The sequence below is a fragment of the Vipera ursinii genome (assembly GCF_947247035.1).
Source record: "Vipera ursinii genome assembly, chromosome: 3".
In the NCBI taxonomy this organism is placed as follows: domain Eukaryota; kingdom Metazoa; phylum Chordata; class Lepidosauria; order Squamata; family Viperidae; genus Vipera; species Vipera ursinii.
In genome coordinates, this window is record NC_139516.1 from 79,509,167 (window position 1) to 79,533,205 (window position 24,039).

Sequence of the window (24,039 nt, forward strand, 5' to 3'; positions counted from 1 at the left end):
GAGAATAAGTCAACACTCTCTTCTCTGTGATAGCCGCTCAAATGTTAGAATACTGTTATCATATCATCCCCAATCCTTCTTTTCGTTAGACTAGTCCAGGGGTGGGGAACCTTGGCTCTTTTATGACTTGTGGACTTCAACTCCCATGCTGGCTCAGGAATTCTGGGAGTTGAAGTCCACAAGTCATAAGAGAGCCAAGGTTCCTCACCCCTGGACTAGGCATATCAAGTTCCCTCATATGGTTTAACCTCCAGACTCTATCATTTTTGTTGCTCTTCTCTGCACTCTTTCTAGGATCTCAACATTTTTTATGTATTCTGGTGACCATATCACTAAGATATCTTGTAACTCCATGAATTTATGCGATAGCCAGTAACTAAAATATTTAGTAACATTTAAGTACTGTAGCTATAGGTCATTACCCCAGAAGTGTGCCAGCATTGAGGTGAATGGTTTGAACTAGTTTAATAGTTCAATATCATACCGTTGCAAATAATTAGAGTGGTTTAGATTTTTCCAGCTTTTCTAGATTCCTTCCCTACGTTCCAAAACTGGTACATTGACAATGAATGACCCGAGAAGAATGACAAAGGCAACAAATGGATTACCTAGATTCTGACTCATGCTCCTCAACATTCCCCCATCCGCAAAATCCCCTGTGGTAAGTATGTTTGCCACAACAAATGGCAACAACTTGACCTTGAAAAAAATGAAGTGTCACATTTCTTCATTTTGTTGACTCTGCCAATACAGTTATCCTGTATCTTCTTTAAAATAGCGAGAACTTTCTTGGAATAAAACTGGCCTTTAGATATGCCTGTGGTTTACTAACTAAAATATGTTAAAGGTCACTGGTACTGTCCTTACTGTTAGTAGGGAATGCTGCATGTGTAACCCTCTGTCTTCTCTATCTTTTAAAAAAGCATAACAAGAAAACTTCAGTTGATTAAAGTTATGATGGCAGGAAAAGTCAGTATTTTTAACCCCTTAAGCCAGAGGTCCCCAACCTTTCTCGTTTGGTGGACCAAAGGGAAAGGGAGAGGGAAGCAATTTACGTGCATCCGTGCACTAACGGGGCTGTGAGCACCCGTGATGCAAACGGGGCGATGCTAGTGCCCGCGTGACACTCGCTAGCACTGCACCATTTTCGCTGAGCAGGAGCTAGCACTGCCCTGTTTTTGCTGTGTGGTGCTATTTTTGCTAGCGACAGTGCTAGTGTGAGTGGGGGTGAGTGCACACACACATGTGCACACACTGGCCAGCCTGTTCCATGGCCAGTAGGCCACAGCCTGTGGGCTGCAGGCCACAGGTTGGGAACCCCTGCCTTAAGACATGTGGAAGATTACAACCTGGAGAAACATGAGTTAATTCATAAAATAAAATTAAAAAACTGATACATTGTGTGTATGTGGAATAAAAAGAAAGGTGAAGGATACAATAGATCTGAATTGAAGATAGTTAATTTTGTAGAGTGATGCTGAATACAGACAGAAAAGTAGAGATGTAGGAAGAATTATGAAAAGATATGTCAGAGTATCAACTGAACGATTGTGAGTTGATGCATGTTTTGCTCCCATAAATGGTTAAAATTGAAGATTTAGAGGAAATAATTGTGAAAAAATGTGCAGTACTGAGTTAATGCAATCAATAGGAAAAATATTCTATTAGGTGATGTGAATGAATGGATGACAAATGAAAGTACAGAAGTGATTGAGCCATTTAGAAATATCTTGATGAACATCTACTTTAAAAAAGGTTTGCTTTGAATGCCTGGTTTAATCATAAAGAAAAGGAGTAAATACAATCTAAAAGCATGACTGAATGTTTGAATGCGATGAAAACCATAAATGATAGAACTATATGGAATCATTAGCAAGTACTTGAAAATTGAGCAAGGAATAACAAAGAAATGTGATGTCTACGTGATTCTTTAACATATTTATGATACAACTATAAGGTGGTCTTGAAGCTTTGTTGGTTAGGGACACGAACGTACAACAAATATTCATACTAACTGAGGACAAGAAGTGAAAATAAAGCAAGCTTGCAAATCCTATAAAACCCTATTACACAGTTGATCTTTTAATCTTTATTGAGTTTATTTGTTCAGTCTGTACTGCTTTTCAGCGATTATAGATTTTGAATTTTTTAATACAAAAAATAACATTCAAAACAAATATACTTGCTGAATATGTCCTAAAAATGGTAAGTGTAATATAAAATACTCCAATCTGTATTCCACTGATGCCTTTAGGAGCTATCATGGATTTCCCCATCTTCCTCAGAGGAACTTTTCTTAATCGCGTCTTCGTTAGGTGTATTGATTTCTGAAGGGGAAAAAGAAATATATTTATATAGTTTTTGCTATTAACTCATTCTAGTTGCATCTGCTACTAATGTGCCTAACTATAACCACACATAAATAGCTTGCCATGAATGTACATTATAGTTCTCAAAATAATACAGGTAGCCCTCATTTAGCAAGGGCCTTGTACAACAACACTTCTAAGTTACGATGGTGATGAAAAAGTAACTTTGGGAACCCATCCTTACATAGAAGCCCTTCCCAGGTCTGTAAAACAAAGGTAAGCTGACGTAAGATCATAAGCACAGTGGCTGTTTCACTTGGCGACCACTTCACTTAACAACTGAGTTGCTTGTCCCAAATTGTGTTTGCTAAATTAGGACTACCTGTAAAACACTGCTAACAGTTAAAAAAAAGGTTCTGTTGTCCTCTGATCAATTAAGATAGTTTCACATCTTATTCTAGAGGATCATGCTACCCTCCCCAATTCCACTCCTTACTCCTTGCAGACCCTCCCCAATCCTTGCCACACTTCTTGTGTACTCCCTTGTTCCCTCCACTACCTGGCAGCAGCCACTTATTTGTCTACTGGCTTTAGACTTGCAATTTCCTGTGGTCTTCCCCACTGATTTTGCTTTTGCAGGGAGAAAGTCAATGGGGAAACTGCAGGGAAGGTTGCAAGTTGCTTGGGTAAGTATATCCCTCTCCTGCACACCATTCCCCAGTCCCCCTACATTCATGCTGGCCTCACACATCATCATGGAACCTCCTGACCCATGCAACATCCTCGTGCACCTCTCCAACCTGTGCTGTACCCTTGTTACACTTCTCAGGCTTTTGAGAAGTTTGCAGGAGACATTAGCAATCACAACTAAGTTTAAACTTCTGGTTTCCCCAATGAATTGTGGAATATTTTCGGGTAATTTAGAAAGGACAATCACATTTCCTGCATTGCCTTGTGGGAAGCCACCACAACTTAAAAAAAAATTATTCCAGGGGAATAATGTGTCCCAGATTTTAGACACATTCTAAAAGCTAGCCACTTAAGGTACCTTGGTACAAAAAAATGTTGCCCTATGATGCACTGTTTTGCTCAATTTAAAATTACAGACACAAGAGTTTTAGTAGTATATAGATAGTATATGTCAAATCATCTCCCCCCAACCCCCAATCAATTCTGCAGAACAATCAAATGCCCCTGATTATCCAAAACAGTTCCTTAAGAGTTGATTTCTAGAGACTCACTCATCCTCTACTACTCTATGGCTCAGAATGCTTCTGGCAATGGAAGTACCAGAAAGTCATAATACCAAAGTAGTGGTAGATGTTCTGTGGGCTTGGTCTGGCTTCATGAAAAGAATTCCCATTTCTGATAAAGATCAGCATTCCTTTTCCTATATTTAAGTTCTAAAAATATTAATAATTATTTTATTTATTTATTTATTTTAATTCCATTTATATCCCGCCCTTCTCCGAAGACTCAGGGTGGCTTACAAGCTTAGCAGTAGCCTTCATTCTATGTATATGCCTGCTTATTAGGGCTTTTGCCCCCCCCAAGCGGCATTATTACTAAGTCAGCTTAGTGCCCCCAACAATCTGGGTTCTCATTTTACCTACCTCGGAAGGATGGAAGGCTGAGTCAACCTTGAGCCTGGTGGGACGCGAACCTGCACTAATTGCAGGCAGCTGGTGTTACTTAAGGAGGCATTAGCCCACTGTTTCATCCAAGATGATTCCTCCCTTCTCGTATTATTATGTATGCTGGAAAGCTATGGGCAGAAGTTCTGTGAATACAGTTATGACATTTCGGACAAAAACTAAATACGATTACTATGCCAGAGAAAACCTGGTATTTCCTTTTTCCTACAATTTATTCTGATAATTTGATATTTGGTGTCTGAACTCAGGCTTTAATGTCAAAAACCTCTGTGATGTGAATCCTAATGACTGGAATTTCAGAATCATGTTGAACTTCAAAGTTCGCCTCAGATGGAAGGGTGATTTGGATCATTATTCAGAAAATGACCTTTCATTTTATTTGAGATTGCTACTTGTCTATTTAGTCTCCTAGAATTCTGTCTGTTCAAAGAAATAGGAGATTTGAAGGTTTGCTGAAGGAGATTATTTGTTGATCTGATATTACCTCAGGAGCATCTTTCTTTTTCTACTGTATATTCTACTGGCAGAAGAATGCCTGGAAACCAAGAATATGATATCACCTGGCAGTGATTTTATTAGCTACCTTGCCTAATTTCAAAATTGTTTAGCTATAGAAGCCTTGAAAGCTTGGAATACAAAAAAATATATCTTGACGGAGACAACCTGATCTAAGTGACTTTAAAATGTTTATCTAGTCCAAGAAAGATAAGCATTTTGGCTTTCATGGCCCAATCAGAATCAATTCTGCCTTCTATTTACATTTTTTCCTGATTCTTCATGCAGTGAGGAATGTATAAATCATGTACTTCTGTTTCAGGAGATTTAGAAGTTCTGATTTTCCTTCTCTCAACACAGTAGTGAACTTTTCCACTGTATTGTTTTACTGATGTAGAAGCATAATCTTTGCACTCTAAACTTAAAGGACCTAGGGCAGAGGTAGGCAACCTTGGCTCTTTTATGACTTGTGGACTTCAACTCCCAGAATTCCTGAGTCAGCATGGCTGGCTCAGGAATTCTGGGATTTGAAGTCCACGAGTCATAAAAGAGCCAAGGTTGCTTATCCCTGACCTAGGGCATAGTTATATATAGGTAGTCCTTGATTTACGACCACAACTGAGCCTAAGATTTCCATTGCTAATCAAGACTGTTTGTTAAGTGAATTTTGTCCCATTTTACGCTTTTCTTGCTACAGTTATTAAGTGAATCACTGCAATTGTTAAATTAGTAACACTGTTGTTAAAGGAAGCTGACCCCGGGACACTGCAACCATCATAAATGTATGCCAGTTGCCAAGATCTGAACTTTAATCACAAGATCATGGGGATGCTACAACGGTCAAATGAGAAAAACAGTCGTTACTTTTTTCCGTGCTGTTATAACTTTGAATGGTGACTAAAGGAATGGTTGTAATTCAAGGGCTACCTGTAATTAAAATAGAAAACCTGAAAAAGACCCAAATAAATTTGATGTGAATATAAAGGTAAGTCTTTATGATATTGTGTCAATTATCTGCAGCAGAATGAAATTATTTTTTTTTCTCATTCTGCGTTTCCAAGTTAATCAAGGCACAGAAAATGCACACTATCGGAATGACACATTATTCACAGATATTGTAAAATTAAAAACTTTCCAATTTCTTTTCTAAAATGGGAAACAATTGATGGAATAGCTTCACAATTGCTTCCAAAATCTGATGGGAGTTTCAGCTTCCATGCTAATCTTAAATAAGACTTGAAAGAGGAAAAAACAGAAGAAAGGGAACAGAGTTATTTTTCTTTCTAAGAAAGCTTGCAGTACATTTTCTCATGTTTCATTCCCATCGAGAAGGCTTTCTAGAAGGAAAATGAAGCATTTCAAAAATTTAGCTTAAATTATGCACTTCACTGCATAATCAGATACTCTATTCCTTTCGGCCACTACAGAGGCCACATATTTACTTCAAGGGAAAAGATATCTACAGTGAAAAAATTGGCCAAGACAGTTGCGTAGTAGAAAATTTCTGAGCATGCTTTTTTTCTAACCCAAAGAGTGATGGAAAGCAATTATGTAAAGGGGCTCGGGACTCTGCTTGTCAGCAGGAAAGCCTTTTGAAAACCAAACAGAAACTTGGTCTGGGGGAAGAATCCTCCAAAAGAAAGACTGAGTTGAAAATGGGCCAAGCACTGAGGGAAAAAAAATTCAAATAATCCCCTAATGCAGTCAAAGTGGGTCAGCATCTTGGAATGTTGCCAACTCCTTCATTTGAAGCCCCCTCCTTTCCCCCCCTAGTCATGTCACTCAAAGAAGAGCTATTATAAAGAAGTTCGTGTGTGTATGGGGGGGGGGATCCAGACGTCAAACCCGGCAGTGCTTTCCCTCTTTCGTTGTCTAAAGAATACTTTAGTAGGTCTACTGGCAAAGGAAGACTTTCAAAACAAAAATCTGGACAAAAGCTTTTAAGCTATAAAGAGATTCCTTTGTTTCTTGCACAGGGAAAAATTTCCTGCCTTCCGTGGGATTGTTCCCCAACAGGTTTTGCCGTCATCATCGTCATCACACCATCACTATGATGACTTGTCTTGAAGTCAAATGAGAACTGAGGACCGATCCCTGTCTTCTAAATGGAAGGTCTGAAGAATATCTTTAGGGCATGGGAAAAAAGAACTTTTCCATTCTTACTGTCCTCTTTACTTTGCTGGTAAAACTATTTCTATAATCAAAGTAAAGAAATATGAAAATGGAAGAAATGCCCTTTAAGCTTCTCCTAAAGAAACTATTAACATGTAACGTAGAAACAATCATGCCCTCAGTTGGGAAGTCAGGAAGGGAAAAATAATGTCTCTGTTCCAAGTCCATTAAGATACGGGTTATCTGCCATGGGCCATCTCCATATCTGAGAAGAGCGCACTCAGTCAGAAATGCAGGACGTTGCAGAGACACACTGCCTTGTGTTTTGGAATGACAATTTATGTATTACTTATTTATCTGATAGAAATGTAAACTGGCCCCCCCAGCAATAAGTGTGAATGTGACTGCTAAAGATTTGCAATTATCTTGAAAAGGTTTATCTACTTTTGCTCAACATAAAAGGGTTTCTCTCAGTTCTGACAGATCTACGTACATACAAATATGCACAAATATATAATGAATCAATTCCACAGATTTATGACTGAAGGAAAACTCCAGCTGTGGTTTCAGCTGAAATAAAAATGTTTAGCCTGCCAAGTTGGGGACTTTGCACAGGATTACTTTATTTCTTTTGCTATTTTTCCTTAAGAGGTCATCTAAAATTCAGGCTTGTCTTCCTTTCAGGGCAATATCTTTGTGGCAAAAAGTGACAGAAAGTTTTTTAAAAAATTATGACATAATTATGTTTTACTGCTAGTAGTAAGAAAGCAACATAAACAATTTTTCAGTTATAACATCTAATAAAATAATTTTGTCAGATGGTATTGCATTAAGGATTCTCTTAGATTTCTAATCCATGCAGAAAACTGTTGAGTCCTGATATTTCTGCACATTTCAATATTTCAACATAATACTGTGGAATGGGAGCCAAAGATATTGTAATAAGGACTGCCTAATGCCTGGCTGTTGATGTCATAGTGTGATCACTCATTTCCTGATGTGCTCGTCACCCGGCTCCTTCTGTGTTCCAGCTTACCCCAATTCTCCTTTCATAGCTTTATTAACTCTTTCTAGAGTGAGGTCGAGTAATTTTACATATAGACAGGAATCCACACTCCCTGGAAAGGAACACTTATTTTACTAACAGAGCTAATGGAAAACTTACAAGAAACAGAATCAAAACTAGAAGGTCACCAACATCTATATAATTCTACCAAGAAACATCTTAATAACTATATGCCACAAATGTACAGAGAACCACTGTTTTGAGTTCTCAGGGTTGATGAGACAAGACAAGCATATAAGGGCTTTTTTTCCTGAACTGAGTCAGTTCTTTTTTTAAAAAAATTTTTTATGGTGTATCAAGAATAGAAAAAATGGTTTTTCTGTAAAAATTATCATTTCAGCTAGATAGCAATACAAGTGGGGTTCAGCATGCAAACAAAATTTAACTCTCCCTTATCTTCTGGCTTCTACTGTCAAAGAATTTATGAGAATTCAGAGATTGACCATATGCTGGCAAAAGTACCATTACTATTGAAATGAGTGAGCTTCCTTTAAAATGTATTTGCTGCTAAATTCCCCATAGTTAAAGTTCTATTTAAAGCTGACTAGAAATCTATCACAGCTAGCGTAACTTTTATCTTTTTAGTGCCTTTGCATCATCTCCTCTCTCTGAATATCTGTGCTGGTTAGACAGATCCTACACTGTACCATTCTCTTCCTTTGCATAGTATTAATTCACCTTTATTCCATAAAGACAGAAGTGTATTTCAGGCAATCAATCCTGTCCTATCCTAAGATAGGACAGGATTATTCAATCCTATTAAATTCAAATTCAATTTGCATCCTTTTGGGTGCTCTTCAGTCACCTTGGAGCATATAACTATTCAACAGCCCAAGACTGCATAACAACAACAACAACAACAACCATCATCATCATCATCATCATCATCATCATCATCAAGTTGGAAGGACCTTGGAGGTCTTCTAGTCCAACCGCCTGCTCAGGCAGGAAACCCTATACCATTTCAGACAAATGGTTGTCCAGTCTCTTTTTAAAAACTTCCAATGTTGGAGCATTTACAACTTCTGGAGGCCGGTTGTTCCACTGATTAATTGTTCTAAATATCAAGATATCTTAGTTCTAGGTTGCTTCTCTCTTTCATTAGTTTCCATCCTTTGCTTCTTGTCCTAGCTTCAGGTGCTTTGGAGAATAGCTTGACTCCCTCTCCTCTGTGGCAGCCCCTGAGATATTGAAACACTGCTATCATGTCCCCTAGTCCTTCTCTTCATTAAACTAGACATACCCAATTCCAGCAAGTTCCTTATATGTTTTAGCCTCCAGTCCCCTAATCATCTTTGTTGCTCTTCTCTGCACTCTTTCTAGAGTTTCAACATCTTTTTTACATCGTGGTAACCAAAACTGGATGCAGCATTCCAAGTGTGGCCTTACCAAGGCATTATAAAGTGGTATCAACACTTCATGTGATCTTGATTCTATCCCTCTGTTAATGCAGCCTAGCACTATGTTGGCTTTTTTGGCAGCTGCAATACACTGCTGGCTCATATTTAAGTGATTGTCCACTAAGACTCCAAGACCCTTCTCACAATTATTACTATTGAGCGAGGTAGCACCTATACTGTATCTGTGCATTTGGTTTTTCTTGCCTAAATGTAGAACCTTACTTTTTTCACCACTGAATTTCATTTTGTTAGATAGCGCCCAATGCTCAAGTCTGTCCAGATCCTTCTGTATCTTAAGCCTATCTTATGGAGTATTGGCTATTCCTGCCAGCTTGGTGTCGTCTGCAAAGTTGATGAGTTCCCAATCTATCCCATCCAAATCACTGATGAAGATGATGAAGAGCACTGGGCCCAGAACAGAGCTCAAAAAATGTCTCTGTGTCCCAGCTGTATGATTCCTCAACTGTGCTCTATGGTGACTTGGGGCACTGAAGAAAATTCACAGGGGTGCCACAGGATATTTTACAACTTAAAAAATTATTTGCAATATGCAACTAATGCTTTTACATTGGAAACCTCCCAGAGAGTGCTATGGGGCAATGTACAAGCCTAAAATAAGCTGTTGCTATTAATAAATGGAATAGTTGATAAGTTTGCTGTGGCATTGTGGGATGTCATGCGTACAGTTTGAAAACTACTAAGAATGTTCTGAGCCAAGAAAGTTTGGGAACCTTCTGTGTTACCCATTTTTTTTCTCTCCCGAGTCCAATTTCAACATTAGTAGTTTCCTGCTCTCTTCTTGCTCATGTCAACTTTCCTTCCTTGTGAAAGATTCTGTGTATAAAAAACATTATTTTTTTATCCCCCAGCTCTTTCTCAGCCTCAAGATTGTATGACAAATGCAGTTTATATGTCTGAGAGAACATGTGGCAGGATGTCAGAGAGTATATATACTTTATCCATTCTATCACACTAATTCTATACTACTTGTTTTCAACTTTTATTAAAAAAACTAATAGGCAAGGCCTTTTAGTTATTGCTGAACAGCTATGAACATCCCTGAGAATTAAAGTTTAATAGCATCCGGGTTCTCAACTGGATTTTAATGGTTTCATCCCACAAGAAGCAGAATTTATAGCCAGATATAATTTGAAAATTTGAAGCCCTGTGTAAGCATTCAAAGTATATAGACTTCCAATTAATGAGGACATTTGTTCTGGAAAAATGCAGATGTTAACACATGCTACGCTACAACATTGTCTGGAAGAATGTTTGTAAGGCATCTGTCCTATAAAATTCAAAATAATAGAAAATACTTGTAGCTTGGGTTTTAGATTTTGCCTGTGGTTTGTTCTCCAAGGTTGTTTCAGTGTAATTTTTGATTGTTTCGTTCAGAAATTGGTTAATCAACAAGAGCACCAGTCAGCTGCTCAGAATTCAAATATAGCACCAGACAAACAACCAATTGCATGACCAACTGACCATATTGGCACACAAGACATTTATAAGCTAAGGAGACTAAGATAAGAAAATCCTGCTGCTGATGTTACCTAGCTTGGTAACGAAACATTCAGAAATTATATTGAAACAAGAACAAACCACAGCTCAAACCTATAAAATTCAATTACTTAGAAATCAGAACTGTGACATCTTGATATATTTGCCACAAAACAAATGAGCAAATGGGGGAAAATGTTCTGGTGATGTTATTGCAACAATTAAGTTACATGAAATTTAACTAGAAAGAATAAACATATATGCCAATCATACATTTGCTGCTGCTATTATTATTATTATCATCATCATCACCACCACCACCACCAAAACAACTTTTCATAGACCACTACCTAAATACATGATTATTCTCTGCATCAAATATTATTCAGAATATACAACAAATACCTTTGTTTATATTCTGGCCAAGAATCACCATATCTGTTGTGAATTTCCGCAATACCACATGAAGAGTTGGATATTCAATGACAACTTTCCCTTTCAAATTGTCTAGAAGGCTTTTATTGGCATCTAATTCTTGATACCTTTCGGAAAGGATAATAAGCATAATATGTATTATATAGAGATTTGATTATTCCAACATAAAAATATATGTCTTAAAAACAAGCGTACTGTATCAATGTCTTTGAAAATGCAAAAACAATATGACAATTTTTTCAGGAACAAATATTCACTTCTCTTATCAGATGTCAGCCTTTAAAAAAGTTGACAGGTTTGCCAATCAAACTTCAGCTTTCTAGGACATGTGAAAATATGTTTAGTATTTTGGTGAGTCACTCTCTAAGACATATTTTTATGCAGTGCTAATTCACCCTGTATTCCATAAAGAGAGACATGTATTTCAGGCAACCAATGGAAAATCCCTAAAATTTATTCTGAGGTAGTGAAAAAACCTCTTACAGCTCAACATTCTGTTGCAATGTGCAATTCCATATTGCTGGCCTTTAAAAAGAGTCCATTTTTAGGATGTTCCAACATAAGTTTTTTTTTCCTTTTCCAACTACAGGAATACCTAATTTGGGCTTTGCTGATGTTGAAATAGCTATGTAGCATTTTCTGAGAGAAAGGGGGAGGGGGAGAGTTTAATGTTTCTTTAGTAAAGAGAATGCTTTGGAGTAAATATGTATCACATTTCAGATTTTAAAGCCATAAAGCCTTAGTCGATGGATTTAAATTTTGAAAAATATCTAAATATCTTTTTTAGGATTTTCTCCAATGGCAAGAATACTTTTAGCATTTTTATTATAATTCTTATAATTCTTATAATTATAATTCTTGCTAAACTCAGGTGGATGTATCTTGAAACAGTAGGGCATTTTTTTCTGATAAAGATGTAGACACATTCCTTATTTAGTTTTTGTTTGAAATAAAATAAAATGGAAATAGTAATTTAAGTAATCAAATCCAATCCCACTGCTCAGTTCAGGAATAAAATCAATCTGTATTCATAGAAAAGCATACACCCACATTAAGCATGACTGTATAGCTAATGTAAGGAATAATTTAGCCATTTCATTTTGTTTTACATATTGTATAGGCTGCCTAACTCAGAAGATCCTGGTTAAGTTACAATATGATAAAATTATGAGCAACAGTAGAAATTAATCAAAATGATAAAAACAGTAATGTTATAAAGGAGAAATATATAAAATGCTCGAGATTTTTCCTCCTACGTACATATTTCTACATGGAACACAAATTAAAGTCCTCTACTATAATTTGATGCAGGATCTGTTAGTGCTAGAATGCACCAAACGGATACATTGAGATGCCCATTCGTTTATTTAATCCTTTATCTAATGTGAATTGTAATGACAGTCAAAGATAGACATGTAGTATGAATTGAACACACACAGGTGGAACTTAAATAAAATGATACATTTTTCACTATGAACAATGCTAAGGTAGGTAGGATTACAAGTGCACCTCCTACAACTCCATGCAAATAAAAAACTGACACAATACTTTTACTTTACTCTTTTGCTGTGCTGGGTTTCATTCTGCAGGAAATTGTATCACAAGATAATCCAACATTTGCAATTTAAAGACATTCTTTGACCAAGTGACAAAATTAGTGGACCAGAGGAATGCTGTGGATATAATTTATTTGGACTTCAGTAAGGCATTTGATAAAGTATATCACAACCTACTACTTGATAAGATAGAAAAATGTGGGTTAGACAGCATCGCCACCAGATGCATTCGTAGCTGGTTGACCGGCAGTACTCAGCATGTGGTCCTCAGTGGAACTGCATCAACATGGAGGGAAGTGTGTAGTGGGATGCCCCAGGGCTCTGTTCTAGGGCCAGTGCTCTTCAACATCTTCATCAACGATTTGGACGAGGGGATAGATGGAGAACTCATCAAATTTGCAGACGACACCAAGCTGGCAGGAATAGCCAACACTCCAGAAGACAGGCTTAACATACAGGAGGATCTGGACAGACTTGAACATTGGGCGCTATCTAACAAAATGAAATTCAATGGTGAAAAAAGTAAGGTTCTACCTTTAGGCAAGAAAAACCAAATGCACAGGTATAGTATAGGTGGTACCTTGCTCAATAGTATAACTGTGAGAGGGATCTCGGAGTCCTAATGGACAATCACTTAAATATAAGCAATGTGCTGCAGCTGCCAAAAAAGCCAATACTGTGCTAGGCTGCATTAACAGAGGGAGAGAGTCAAGATCACGTGAAGTATTAATACCACTTTACAATGCCTTGGTAAGGCCACACTTTGAATACTGCATCCAGTTTTGGTTACCACGATGTAAAAAAGATGGAGACTCTAGAAAGAGTACAGAGAAGAGCAACAAAGATGATTGGGGGACTGGAGGCTAAAACATATAGGGAATGGTTGCTGGAATTGGGTATGTCTAGTTTAATGAAGAGAAGGGCAAGGGGTGACATGATAGCAATGTTCCAATATTTCAGGGGCTGCCACAAAGAAGAAGGAGTCAAGCTATTCTCCAAAGCGCCTGAAGGCATTACAAGAAGCAACAGATAGAAACTAAACAAGGAAAGAAGCAACTAGGAACTAAGGGAAAACTTCCTGACTGTTAAAACAATTAACCAGTGGAACAACCTGCCTCCAGAATTCCTGGCAAACAGATGGGAAAGAAAAAGAGGTAGTGACAGATTTTATTTGCCTGGGCTCCAAGATCACCGCAGATGGGGAGTGCAGCCAAGAAATTAAAAGATGCTTGTTTTGGGGGAGGAAAGCTATGGCAAATCTAGACAGCATACTAAAAAGCAGAGATGTCACCCTGCCAGCAAAAGTGCGTATAGTCAAGGTTATGGTTTTCCTAGTTGCAATGTATGGCTGTGAAAGTTGGACCATAAGAAAGGCTGAGCGCCAAAGAATTGAGGCCTTTGAACTCTGGTGCTGGAGAAGACTCCTGCGAGTCCCTTGGACTGCAAGGCGATCAAACTGGTCAGTCCTAGAGGAGATCAACCCTGACTGCTCTTTAGAAGGCCAGATCCTGAAGTTGAAACTCAAATACTTTGGCCACCTAATGAGAAGGAAGGACTCACTGGAGAAGAGCCTAATGCTGGGAAAGATTGAGGGCAAGAGAATAAGGGGACAACAGAGAATGAGGTGGTTGGATGGAGTCACTGAAGCAGTAGGCGTGAGCTTAAATGGACTCCAGAAGATGGTAGAGGACAGGAAGGCCTGGAGGAACGTTGTCCATGGGGTCACAACTAACAACAACAAAGTTCACAGAACACTGTTACATAGCAACATGATACTGCTGGGAAGAATTAGTGGTAAGAGAAATTATAATTATTAAATGACTACCATGCTCTTAAAACGGAGCTGGGAGTCTGAGGGATCCAGAAGGCACCAGGTTGCCCTTTTCAATGTCAAATATGCAATTATCATAATCTGGACTAGTATAGATTGTTTCTGCTATACAATTCCTTAGCAATAACGACAGGGCACAGGTTAATATTTTTGATAAACTTCACAGAGTTAGAGTTTAATGATCCAAATTCAATTAAAATACAGTACTGCAACTTGCTTTTCCTGGTTTGGAAAGAAAGAACTTTATGCAAGAGTTACTTCCCTTAAATCCAACTTCAATCATCATGAAAATAATTTGGTTTATTTATTTTTTTACCTCAAGTAATTATGACCAGTTCTTCCTAAACCTATTTTTTTTAAAAAAAGGATAAGAGTATTTTAAATTCAAAGAGTGCTTTCATAACATTTGGAACGGCACATGAGGAGAAACATATTTGCTGATTTATTTACAGTACTTTAATACAAAGTATGGCGGTACCTTTCCACTGGCAAGAATCTCCACACATTCTTTTCTGATTAAGCAAACATTTACCACCAAAAGGCTAAAGTCATTCACATGCCACAATACACTTTCCATTATCTCATGTTTTAGACAAAACATCCTTAGCGTCCAGCTTGGCAGAGCATAAAACATTTGTACTTTAAACTATTTTATGATAGTAAATTATTCAAGTGTTAGATCACCAAGGCCTAGTTTTAAGTAAACTTTATTGGTTGACAGACAGGGACAACTTCTGGCTAATACCCAAGGCCTCTGGTAGAGTGTGAAGAGCTAAAGAACTGTAAGAGAGAAGAAGAGTTTATAGTAATGTTACTAACTAAACTTATTGCCCTGTTTTATTTTTAATTCCTTGGTTAAGCCTCTTTCTATTAAAATATACTATTCTGTTTACTATAAATTTATTCAGTACTTAAACAAGCCTTGAAATACGTTGTTTATTCAATTTATCATCAATTCTACCACAGATTTTCAACACTGCCAAGACAACAAGAAGCCTAAGTTAGGTGTTTCAAAGTAAACTACAGAGATGGCAGTGTTAGATTTGACAGTTTTTCATATTATAAGAAACCACCTCAACCCACCCACAGTTTTTATAACAGAGCTTTATGTCTTACATTCTTGTTGACATCTAATTTCCATGATAACCAGGAAGGAAGGAAGAGATGAAAGGAAACTAAGAAGAGTCCAGAAGGTTATATCTTAATCTTTAACTAATCATGTTTGGCTAAATATAACCGTGGCTCAAAAGGTAGTATACAAGTATTTACTGCTGGATCATAATTTGCAGTCTTTAGTGCTATGTTAGTTCATTTGATTTACAGCTTTGTCCTTCTTGTCTTTTAAAGCTTTAGCTTCCTTCTCTCTTTGACATTCATTTTTTTCAAAAACTGGTTACCATCTGCTCTGTCTCTTTCAACCTGGGCTTTTTAAGCTTCTTAATCTTCTCCCAATTTGACAGGCAATTTTCTGAGATAAATGAAAAATGCAAAGGTGTTGTTTAGCTCACTTCAATCTTTCCTAATTTTAGTTTTCACAGTACCCATGGTAATAAAGGTGATTTTTTGTGTGCGTCTCCTTATACAAAAGGGTCTTTGTTAGCTTCTAATATTTTACTTTATAGATGATGCTATTTCTACTGAATTTTGAAAATATATAACCTGCCTCTCTGTCAGACAATAAAGATAAATAGGTAATTATTTTTAAAGTAATTTTAATGAAGTTTTAGTGACCACAGTAAAAACAAATTCAAAATAAACCAGGTGCTGGGGGAAGAGAATAAAAACTGTAGCCTCCAACCTTCAGCACACCAAGCATAAGCTAATATAGTAACTTTTTATCCCTTTTATAATGACCTTTTCTTTCCAAAGCCTAACTTTTACCGACTGTATGTGCAACCCCATAACTTGTCATTTTTTTTTAGTTCTGCTTCAGTAAAAGGTCCAGTACACGTTATCAGAAATATTGTACAAATAGTTTAGGTAAAGGTAAAGGTTCCCCCGCACATGCGTGCTAGTCGTTTCCGACTCTAGGGGCCGGTGCTCATCTCCGTTTCAAAGCCGAAGAGCCAGCGCTTGTCTGAGGACGTCTCTGTGGTCATGTGGCCGGCATGACTAGACGCCAAAGGCGCACAGAACGCTGTTAGCTTCCCACCGTAGTGGTCCCTATTTTTCTACTTGCATTTTTACGTGCTTTTGAACTGCTAGGTTGGCAGAAGCTGGGACGAGTAACAGGCGCTCACTCTGCTATGCGGCACTCGGGATTCGACCCGCCAAACTGCCGACCTTCCAATCGACAAGTTCAGTGTCCTAACCCACTGAGCCACCGCGTCCCTAAACAAATAGTTTATCTTTGATCAAATAGTACAATTTTAAATCCTTCCTTTTCACTCCTCATAATCTTTGTCCTGTAAATCATTCCAATGGTATTGTAGGATTTAATCTTTCATTAATCTCTGGCATTCAACAGGAGTTTTAATCTTGGAAATTTTGTGGCTGATGATAAAGATAAAAATCTTACGGAGTTGCTCTTCCATCTTGCAGAGTATTCAGATGAACAATGCGATTGGGGAAAGAATTCTTGTGTAAGAATTTTGAAAAATATTCTGATATCTGCATATACTGACAAAGATGGCTCCTGAAGGGAGACACAATCGGTCACCGTTACATTTTACAGACCAGTCCTCAAGGAAATGAATATGTGAATTTGGGGACCAGGTGTGTAACATTTCATAAGATCCAAGAAAAAGACTTATCTATTTATTTCCTTATTTGCTATATTTGTATCTTCACCTTTCCCTTAGGAATTCACGGGAGCACACAAAGTTCTTCCAATTCTTCCCTCCACAATAGCCCTGTGAATAAGTCAGGCTGAGAGAAAATTACTGCTCAAAGCCACCCAATGACTTTTCATTGCTGATGATGAAGAAGGTGGATAAACGTAGGTCTCTCTGTTTCAACCATGATCATTGTATTAGACTGGGTCTCAAAAGCCAGTGCATTATTAATAGAGTATGTTCTATTAACAATAATGTACAATGTTTGACTTCGTTTCATGAAGTAGGAGGGTAGAAAGAACAAAGAAGAGATATACATAACACTTACAATTCCTTTCATGTATTAATTCAGAGGAGCTGCATTACAGCAGAGATAATAACTAACAGATGGACATTCATTCCTAAGTAGTGAATAAACCTTCCTTGTGGTTATGATTTCTGAACTAGAATACAGCAAGATTTACTCCACAGTTATACAGCAAGGGAAAAAACTATGCATTGGATTGTAAGTTTAGCTTATATAACTTAGTTTGAAATTTTTTTCTGTATGTTTGCCTCAATACTAATTTAAACAGGGTGGAAAAATTAAGATTATCAATCTTTTTCAAGATGATTTTTAAAGAACACTGGCACCTGAATCTTTGGCTGAAATCCCCATAAAAAGGATTCAAACACTAAATAAATGCAATTTCCTGAAAACACAGACACTTTGTCAACTGAATTACCAACTGTTTCCCCTCAGCTAACCTCTTTAACCACTTCCATACTTCTCAACTGAAGTTAAAGATCAACACTTTTGGATGCAGTTTTTGTGAAAAGGATCATGCTAATTATCTTCACCACTAAACAATTCATTTCTCTCATATAGTGTACACTGCCATAATGTGAAGAATGGCACTTTTTAATTCTTTCATAAATGATTGTGCATATGATTATAATGCAGTGAACCACGATATTCATATTTTACTTAGGTAAATGACAATATTGCTGAAGAAAAAGGTTCCTATACAATATATCTAGATTTGAAGACATTTGTAGAACAGATGTGGGTTGTAAAACATGCCATGAATGTATTCTTAACACATGAAAGTACTTGGCTAAGCTACTTCAGTGACTGTTTAACCCAATTTCAGACTCACAAATACACTTTGAACATTTCAAAAATGTGACCCAGAGAAGGAAAATGTTGAGACTTGGCTTTAACTATTATAACCACAGTGGCTTGAAAATTCATTTATAGAAAATCCTCTTGAAACATTCATTCATGCAATAATTCCATTTTTAAAATTGCTTAAGACAATTAATATTAAGGCACCTCAAATATGTTCCTTTTACAATTATAAGGTCAACAGATTTTAGAAGGAAAATCATAAAAAAGAGGGATCCTCCTGGAAAGTCGTTGCTCAATTTTGGTGCATTTACCAAGAAGGCCATGTTTTGAGATGCTATCCATCTGCTTTAAATGCCAATGGAATAAAGACAATTTTACAAAGATTATATAATGCATATGGGAGAAAAATAGAACTGTTAAAATTGTTTTACATTCTTTATGAACTGAACAGAATTGTAACGGGCACTTTCCACTTGCCATGCAAACCAATGACCCTCTTCTGAAATTACTAACTATGGTAAGCAGCATATCACAGCTGTATTCTGAATTAAGTGCAACGTCTGATAATATTCAGAATTAGGCCCAGAGGATTAATGATAATAATTCAATCTGGATATCAGTGAAATGTACATTTTTATGAGTGTGCCATTCTTATTCAGAAAAGGATGAACAAGCCGTAAAAGAAAATTTGTGGGGGGAAAAAAGCATTCTTCCTGGTGATTTGTTTACACCAGAACCTTAATATCCAAGAGTAACATTGAATCTAAGGAATAGAATGCCATGAAACACTTGAAGAGTTAACTACCAATTCTACTAATAGTCAGATTTATACCAGGTTGTTAATCATATATTTGTTGGTTGCTGACTTAAGAAATACTTATCATGTGCCTTAATATGGCTGCTAGGCTTGGGCAGGGCAGAAGGCGTACAACATAGTGCATTTAGGCAAGTTACTGAAAATTAGAATGTAGCTATACCAAACTGCTGATTGTCCTTTTTTTACCCAAAGGTTTTAAACTCATTGCTACTTCTCCCCACCCTTCCCACATTTCAGCTGATTCTTGACCCTTCTTGACCAACAAGTGAGCAATGTCCCTTCCAAGCAGTATTGTTTTCTACTCTTCTTGAAGCACCAAGGGGAAAAAAAGGAGAACGTTTAACGCAAGGTACGAAGTACAGAAATGTAACCGGATTTACAGTGCAAATCATATATACATAGATAGTAGGAATTCAGGCTCCTGGTCTTATTGAAAAACCTGAAAAGGACGAAAATAACTCAGGCCATCTGCTACCGTGATGTAAAACACAGATCTGTAAAGACTCCAACACAGTTTAAAAGTCACAGACCTGGGAGCAAAAGTCTGAAAAAGGAAAGATAACAGTACAACATCCAATATATGTATTTCAGAGAATAGGACCAAAGTTCATGAACAAAGTCATTCAGAAATCATCATCCATGAGATAATAAAGAATAGTACCATGAATATCATTTCACTCATTAAAGGTTGTTTTAATGAATGCCACAGGACAATGGGAATGAAACTCAGGAATGTGTACAGTAGTAAAATATGCAAAACTGAGGCACAATAGGAGGAAATGCAGCAAGTTAGGAAGTCCCAGAAAACAGTATCATTAACTATTCATACACCTTCCTTATCAAATGTAATAATACATAACAAGGCTTGCAGAGATCATAAGGAAACTTTAAAAAATTAATATGACACTGAAAGGAATAGAAAAGGTTCCCTTGAAGACCACTCGGAGGCTCCAGCTGGTACAGAATGCGGCTGCGAGAGTTGTCTTGGGAGTTTCCCGGTACTCCCATGTTACACCTTTGCTCTGTGAGCTGCATTGGTTACCAGTTGTCTTCCGGGTGCGGTTCAAGGTCTTGGTGATGGTTTTTAAGTCCTTACATGGCATGGGTCCGGAATACCTTGGGGACCACCTGCTGCCGGCGTCGACTCCCCTCTGCCCTGTGCATTCCCACAGAGAGGGCCTCCTCAGGGTGCCACCGGTCCGAGAATGTCGACTGGCGGCCCCCAGGGGAAGGGCCTTCTCTGTGGGCGCCCCGGCTTTATGGAACCAACTGCCGGTTGAGCTCCGGATGGCACCGGATCTTCGCTCCTTCTGGCACGGGTTAGACCCATTTATTCGAACAAGCTGGCCTGGCCTGATGGGGGAACCTTAGGGTTTTTAATGGGTTTTACATTTTGATTGTTTTAATTGGGCAATTATTTAATCTTTTTTTAACTTTTGTATTTCTATTTATATGCCCTGTTCACCGCCCTGAGTCCTTCGGGAGAAGGGCGGTATAAAAATTCAATAAATAATAATAATAATAATCTTCTTAGGAAAAATTAAAATTAGTTGAGTGGATAGACTGGAATTAAATATTCTAAAAGAAAATAACGTTGATAGAGAAAGGATAAACACATTGCATGGTTAACAACTTGTTTTCAGTTGTGTATGTTCAATCTTATTTTGCATTTACTGAAACAAAGCATTTTCCAACTTGGCACTCTCCATACGTTCTGGATCCACAACAACCAGCATTTCCACCCAAGATGGTTGAAACCTCTGGTGATTGTAGTCTCAATACTAGACTAAGAAAGGAAGAAGCTAGGTTAGGAAAGGCGCTGTTAGGGCATACAGTATATATTTTTTTGAGTAATCCAATGTTTATTACTGCTATATATTCTGAATAATCAGTAGGACAAAACTCTTGCATATATGGTCACATAATCTAAAACTGCTCTGATGTAAATATAAGATATGGTGTCACCACTAACACAAACTTCTTGGAAATGCCCCTTTAGTTAGAAGTCCACAATTTTTAATTTGTACAGCTTATTATCACTATTTCTCTCTCTCTCTCTCTCTCTCTCTCACTCTCTCTCTCTCACACACACACACACACACATACACACTGTAGCTGCAGCAGCTCCTTACAGATTTAAGTTTTATTCAAAAGTTCTACTAATGTTTACTAAGGAGTAAATTCAGATCTTATCCAGAAGCAGAGCAAGGTAAATAAATTCTCACTTTGCTTTCAGACAGATGTCTTTTAAATTATAGTTTTAACATTAATCAGTTATACTTTTGGAATTTAAACAGTGTGAAATGGCATCAAAGAGAGCACTGAAGGGGCAGAATATAAACATACAATTTATCAATCATTGTGGAAGATTCAATAATTCATTATAGCAAAAGTCTCTAGGATCAGACATTTTGTTTTAGGGATAGTTCAGCCTTATTGAGTAATTTTCAGAGTTATATAGCCACACAGAACGTTAGCTGAAAATGTATCTGTGACACAATGGCTTCTGCAGCTGGCCAATTCATGCAGACAAGCTTGGATCTATATGATGAACTCCAAACCTGTAAGTGGTACATAAGCTTCACTCCACCCACCAATGTGCCCTATTCACACTCCCAAATGAAGTTTAGTATATGGATTTTAATTTAGATAGCTAGATATTGAAATAGTTTGATGTCTTTGCCAAACTATACTTATCATGAATTATGATGAAAATATAAAACGGGATGTATTAGAAACTGCTAATATTTATGATGAAGCAGAGCGAGAAAATAAATCAGATATATCAAGTATTGCATACATTTTAGTTATTTGAGACAAGAACCTTTAAAAGAACAAAGTCTCTTTATTGAAAGTGCTGTTAGGCCATGCATTCATCTTACCTGGCAACCGTCCCTTCATGAATAAAAGAATACAAAAGGTTGTCTTTTTTAAAAAAAATCTTAAACCTCACATTCCCATAAGGTCTTTGCATTCTTATGAAGTTTTTATTTGCTGATTGCCTGCCAAAAAGCCACTCACTTTTGAAAACAAACATATTCCAACGGCTCTGCCAATGAAAGAAGGTCAAACCTCTCATGACAAGGTCAGGAGAACAATTCTAGTTCATTTCTGTCAGTAAAAGATAAAACGGCAAGACTAGAGTAAATGAATAAATGACTGACCAATACTAGGCAAGTACAGTATTAAAGGTTGCACGTGATGGGATAGGATAAGGTGTCAGCAAGCAACTGTTGAGAAAATGTGAAGCTAGAACATTGCAGTTCTAAAAATCATTCTTCTTTTTTTTTAATTCTTCCTGAATTTATCAGTAAAGAAAAGCCTTGATTTCTGTGACTGGCTTCTAGGCAAGAGAAACAAAACAAAACACAGATTGAAATTCAGGATATTCAGGTACAGAACTCATTTGCTAGTTTTTAGTAATTTCCTTGTTTAGGTGAATAAAATGAGATCCTTATGCGAATGTAAATATTACCTGCTGCTAGCATTCCACTTTTGATATTCAAGATGCCAATCTACAATCTTGTGCAATCTAAGGAAGCATAAGGTATCTATTTATAGTGCAATTGCAAATGGAGAAGAGCGAGCACTATTTGTTGAATGAATTTAGATGACTGTTTTCCACACAAGAATGTAATAGATTCTTGCTAACATAGCACAACAAAATATATTGAAATACATAAGGAAGTACCGTATTTTTCGGACCATAAGACGCACTTGACCATAAGACGCACCCAGTTTTTACAGCAGGAAAACAAGAAAAAAAATATTCTGAACCAAACAGTACTGGTATACTAGGAAGGAAGGAGGGGAGAGAGAGAGAGAAGGAAGGAAGGAAGGAGGGAGGAAGGAAGAGAGATAAAGAAAAAGAAAGAAAGAAAGAAAGAAAGAAAGAAAGAAAGAAAGAAAGAAAGAAAGAAAAAGAAAAAGAAAGGAGAGAGAGAGAAAGAAGAAAGAAAGAAGGAAGGAAGGAAGAAAGAAAGGAGGGAGGATGGAGGGAGCAAGGGAGAGAGAGAAAGAAGGAAGGAAGGGAGAAGGAAGGAAGAAAGAGAAAGAAGGAAGGAAGGAAGAGAAGGAAAGAAGAAAGAGAGGAGGGAGGGAGGGAGGGAGGGAGGAAGAAAGAGAAAAAGAAAGAAAGGTAGGTACCAGTAGTTTCTTTTCCCTGAATAGGTTTTCTAAGATGCCGAAGCAATTTCAAACAATTAGCAGTATTATCTTGCAAATGGAAAATCACTTCCAATAAACTTCGCAGAGAAACCTGCAGGGACAACTCCTCACGGCTTTGCCTGTGAGGTTTAGTTTAGCAAAAACTATTTCTTTAGCAGCGAGGTAAAAGAAAGAAAATGTGCGCGCGCAGGGAGGGGGAGGCAGTCAGAAGGCATGGCAGGCATGTCCGTATTTCCTCCCCTGCCGACCAATCACAGGGGCGGGGCGGAGAATTCCACGTCTTCATTCAATCACGTCTCTCCAATGGAGCTGATGGACTGCGTTGACTGAACGGGAGACAAGTGTTTTCGCTTACCTTCGGACCATAAGATGCACCTCGTTTTTCCACCCACTTTTGGGAGGGGAAAAGTGTGTCTTATGGTCCGAAAAATACGGTATATCTCTTGAGGAAGTGAGGCAAAAAACAGGCTCTCAGCATTAAATGAAAATACTGATAGAATCCTGGAAAAAAAAGAGAAATATGAACAAGGTTCCTAACCTGTTTCCCCCTTTAGCTATTCATAGCTTTGTAATAAAGAGAAAACCTGTGTGATTCTTAAAAAAATTAAACAAAAATGTAATTTTAAAACGTTTCCTCAACAGGTTACTTTCAAAATTGCAGGTGGCTCAACCTATTACCAAGCATTTACAGAATTCCTATATGAAATCAAAATTTTAAACTATGATGGCAAGGTTCATTAAATTCAATGACACATAAACCACCAAACAATTGTTTTAAAAATCGAAGAGTGCCCACTATTTAATAATTCCTCAT

General features: G+C 37.4%; 1 protein-coding gene across 1 annotated transcript in view; it reads right to left on the bottom strand.

Moving 5' to 3' along the window:
* Window positions 1-1,414: 1,414 nt before the first annotated feature.
* ZNHIT6 (zinc finger HIT-type containing 6) overlaps window positions 1,415-24,039 on the bottom strand; it is a 48,453-nt gene continuing 25,828 nt past the window's right edge. Inside the window, exons 9-10 of the mRNA XM_083359045.1 lie at window positions 10,940-11,076; window positions 1,415-2,327 (exon numbers count right to left, since the gene is read on the bottom strand). Coding sequence (XP_083215171.1) covers window positions 2,251-2,327; window positions 10,940-11,076 — 214 coding nt within the window. The 3' untranslated portion in view covers window positions 1,415-2,250. The remainder of the gene's footprint in view (window positions 2,328-10,939; window positions 11,077-24,039) is intronic.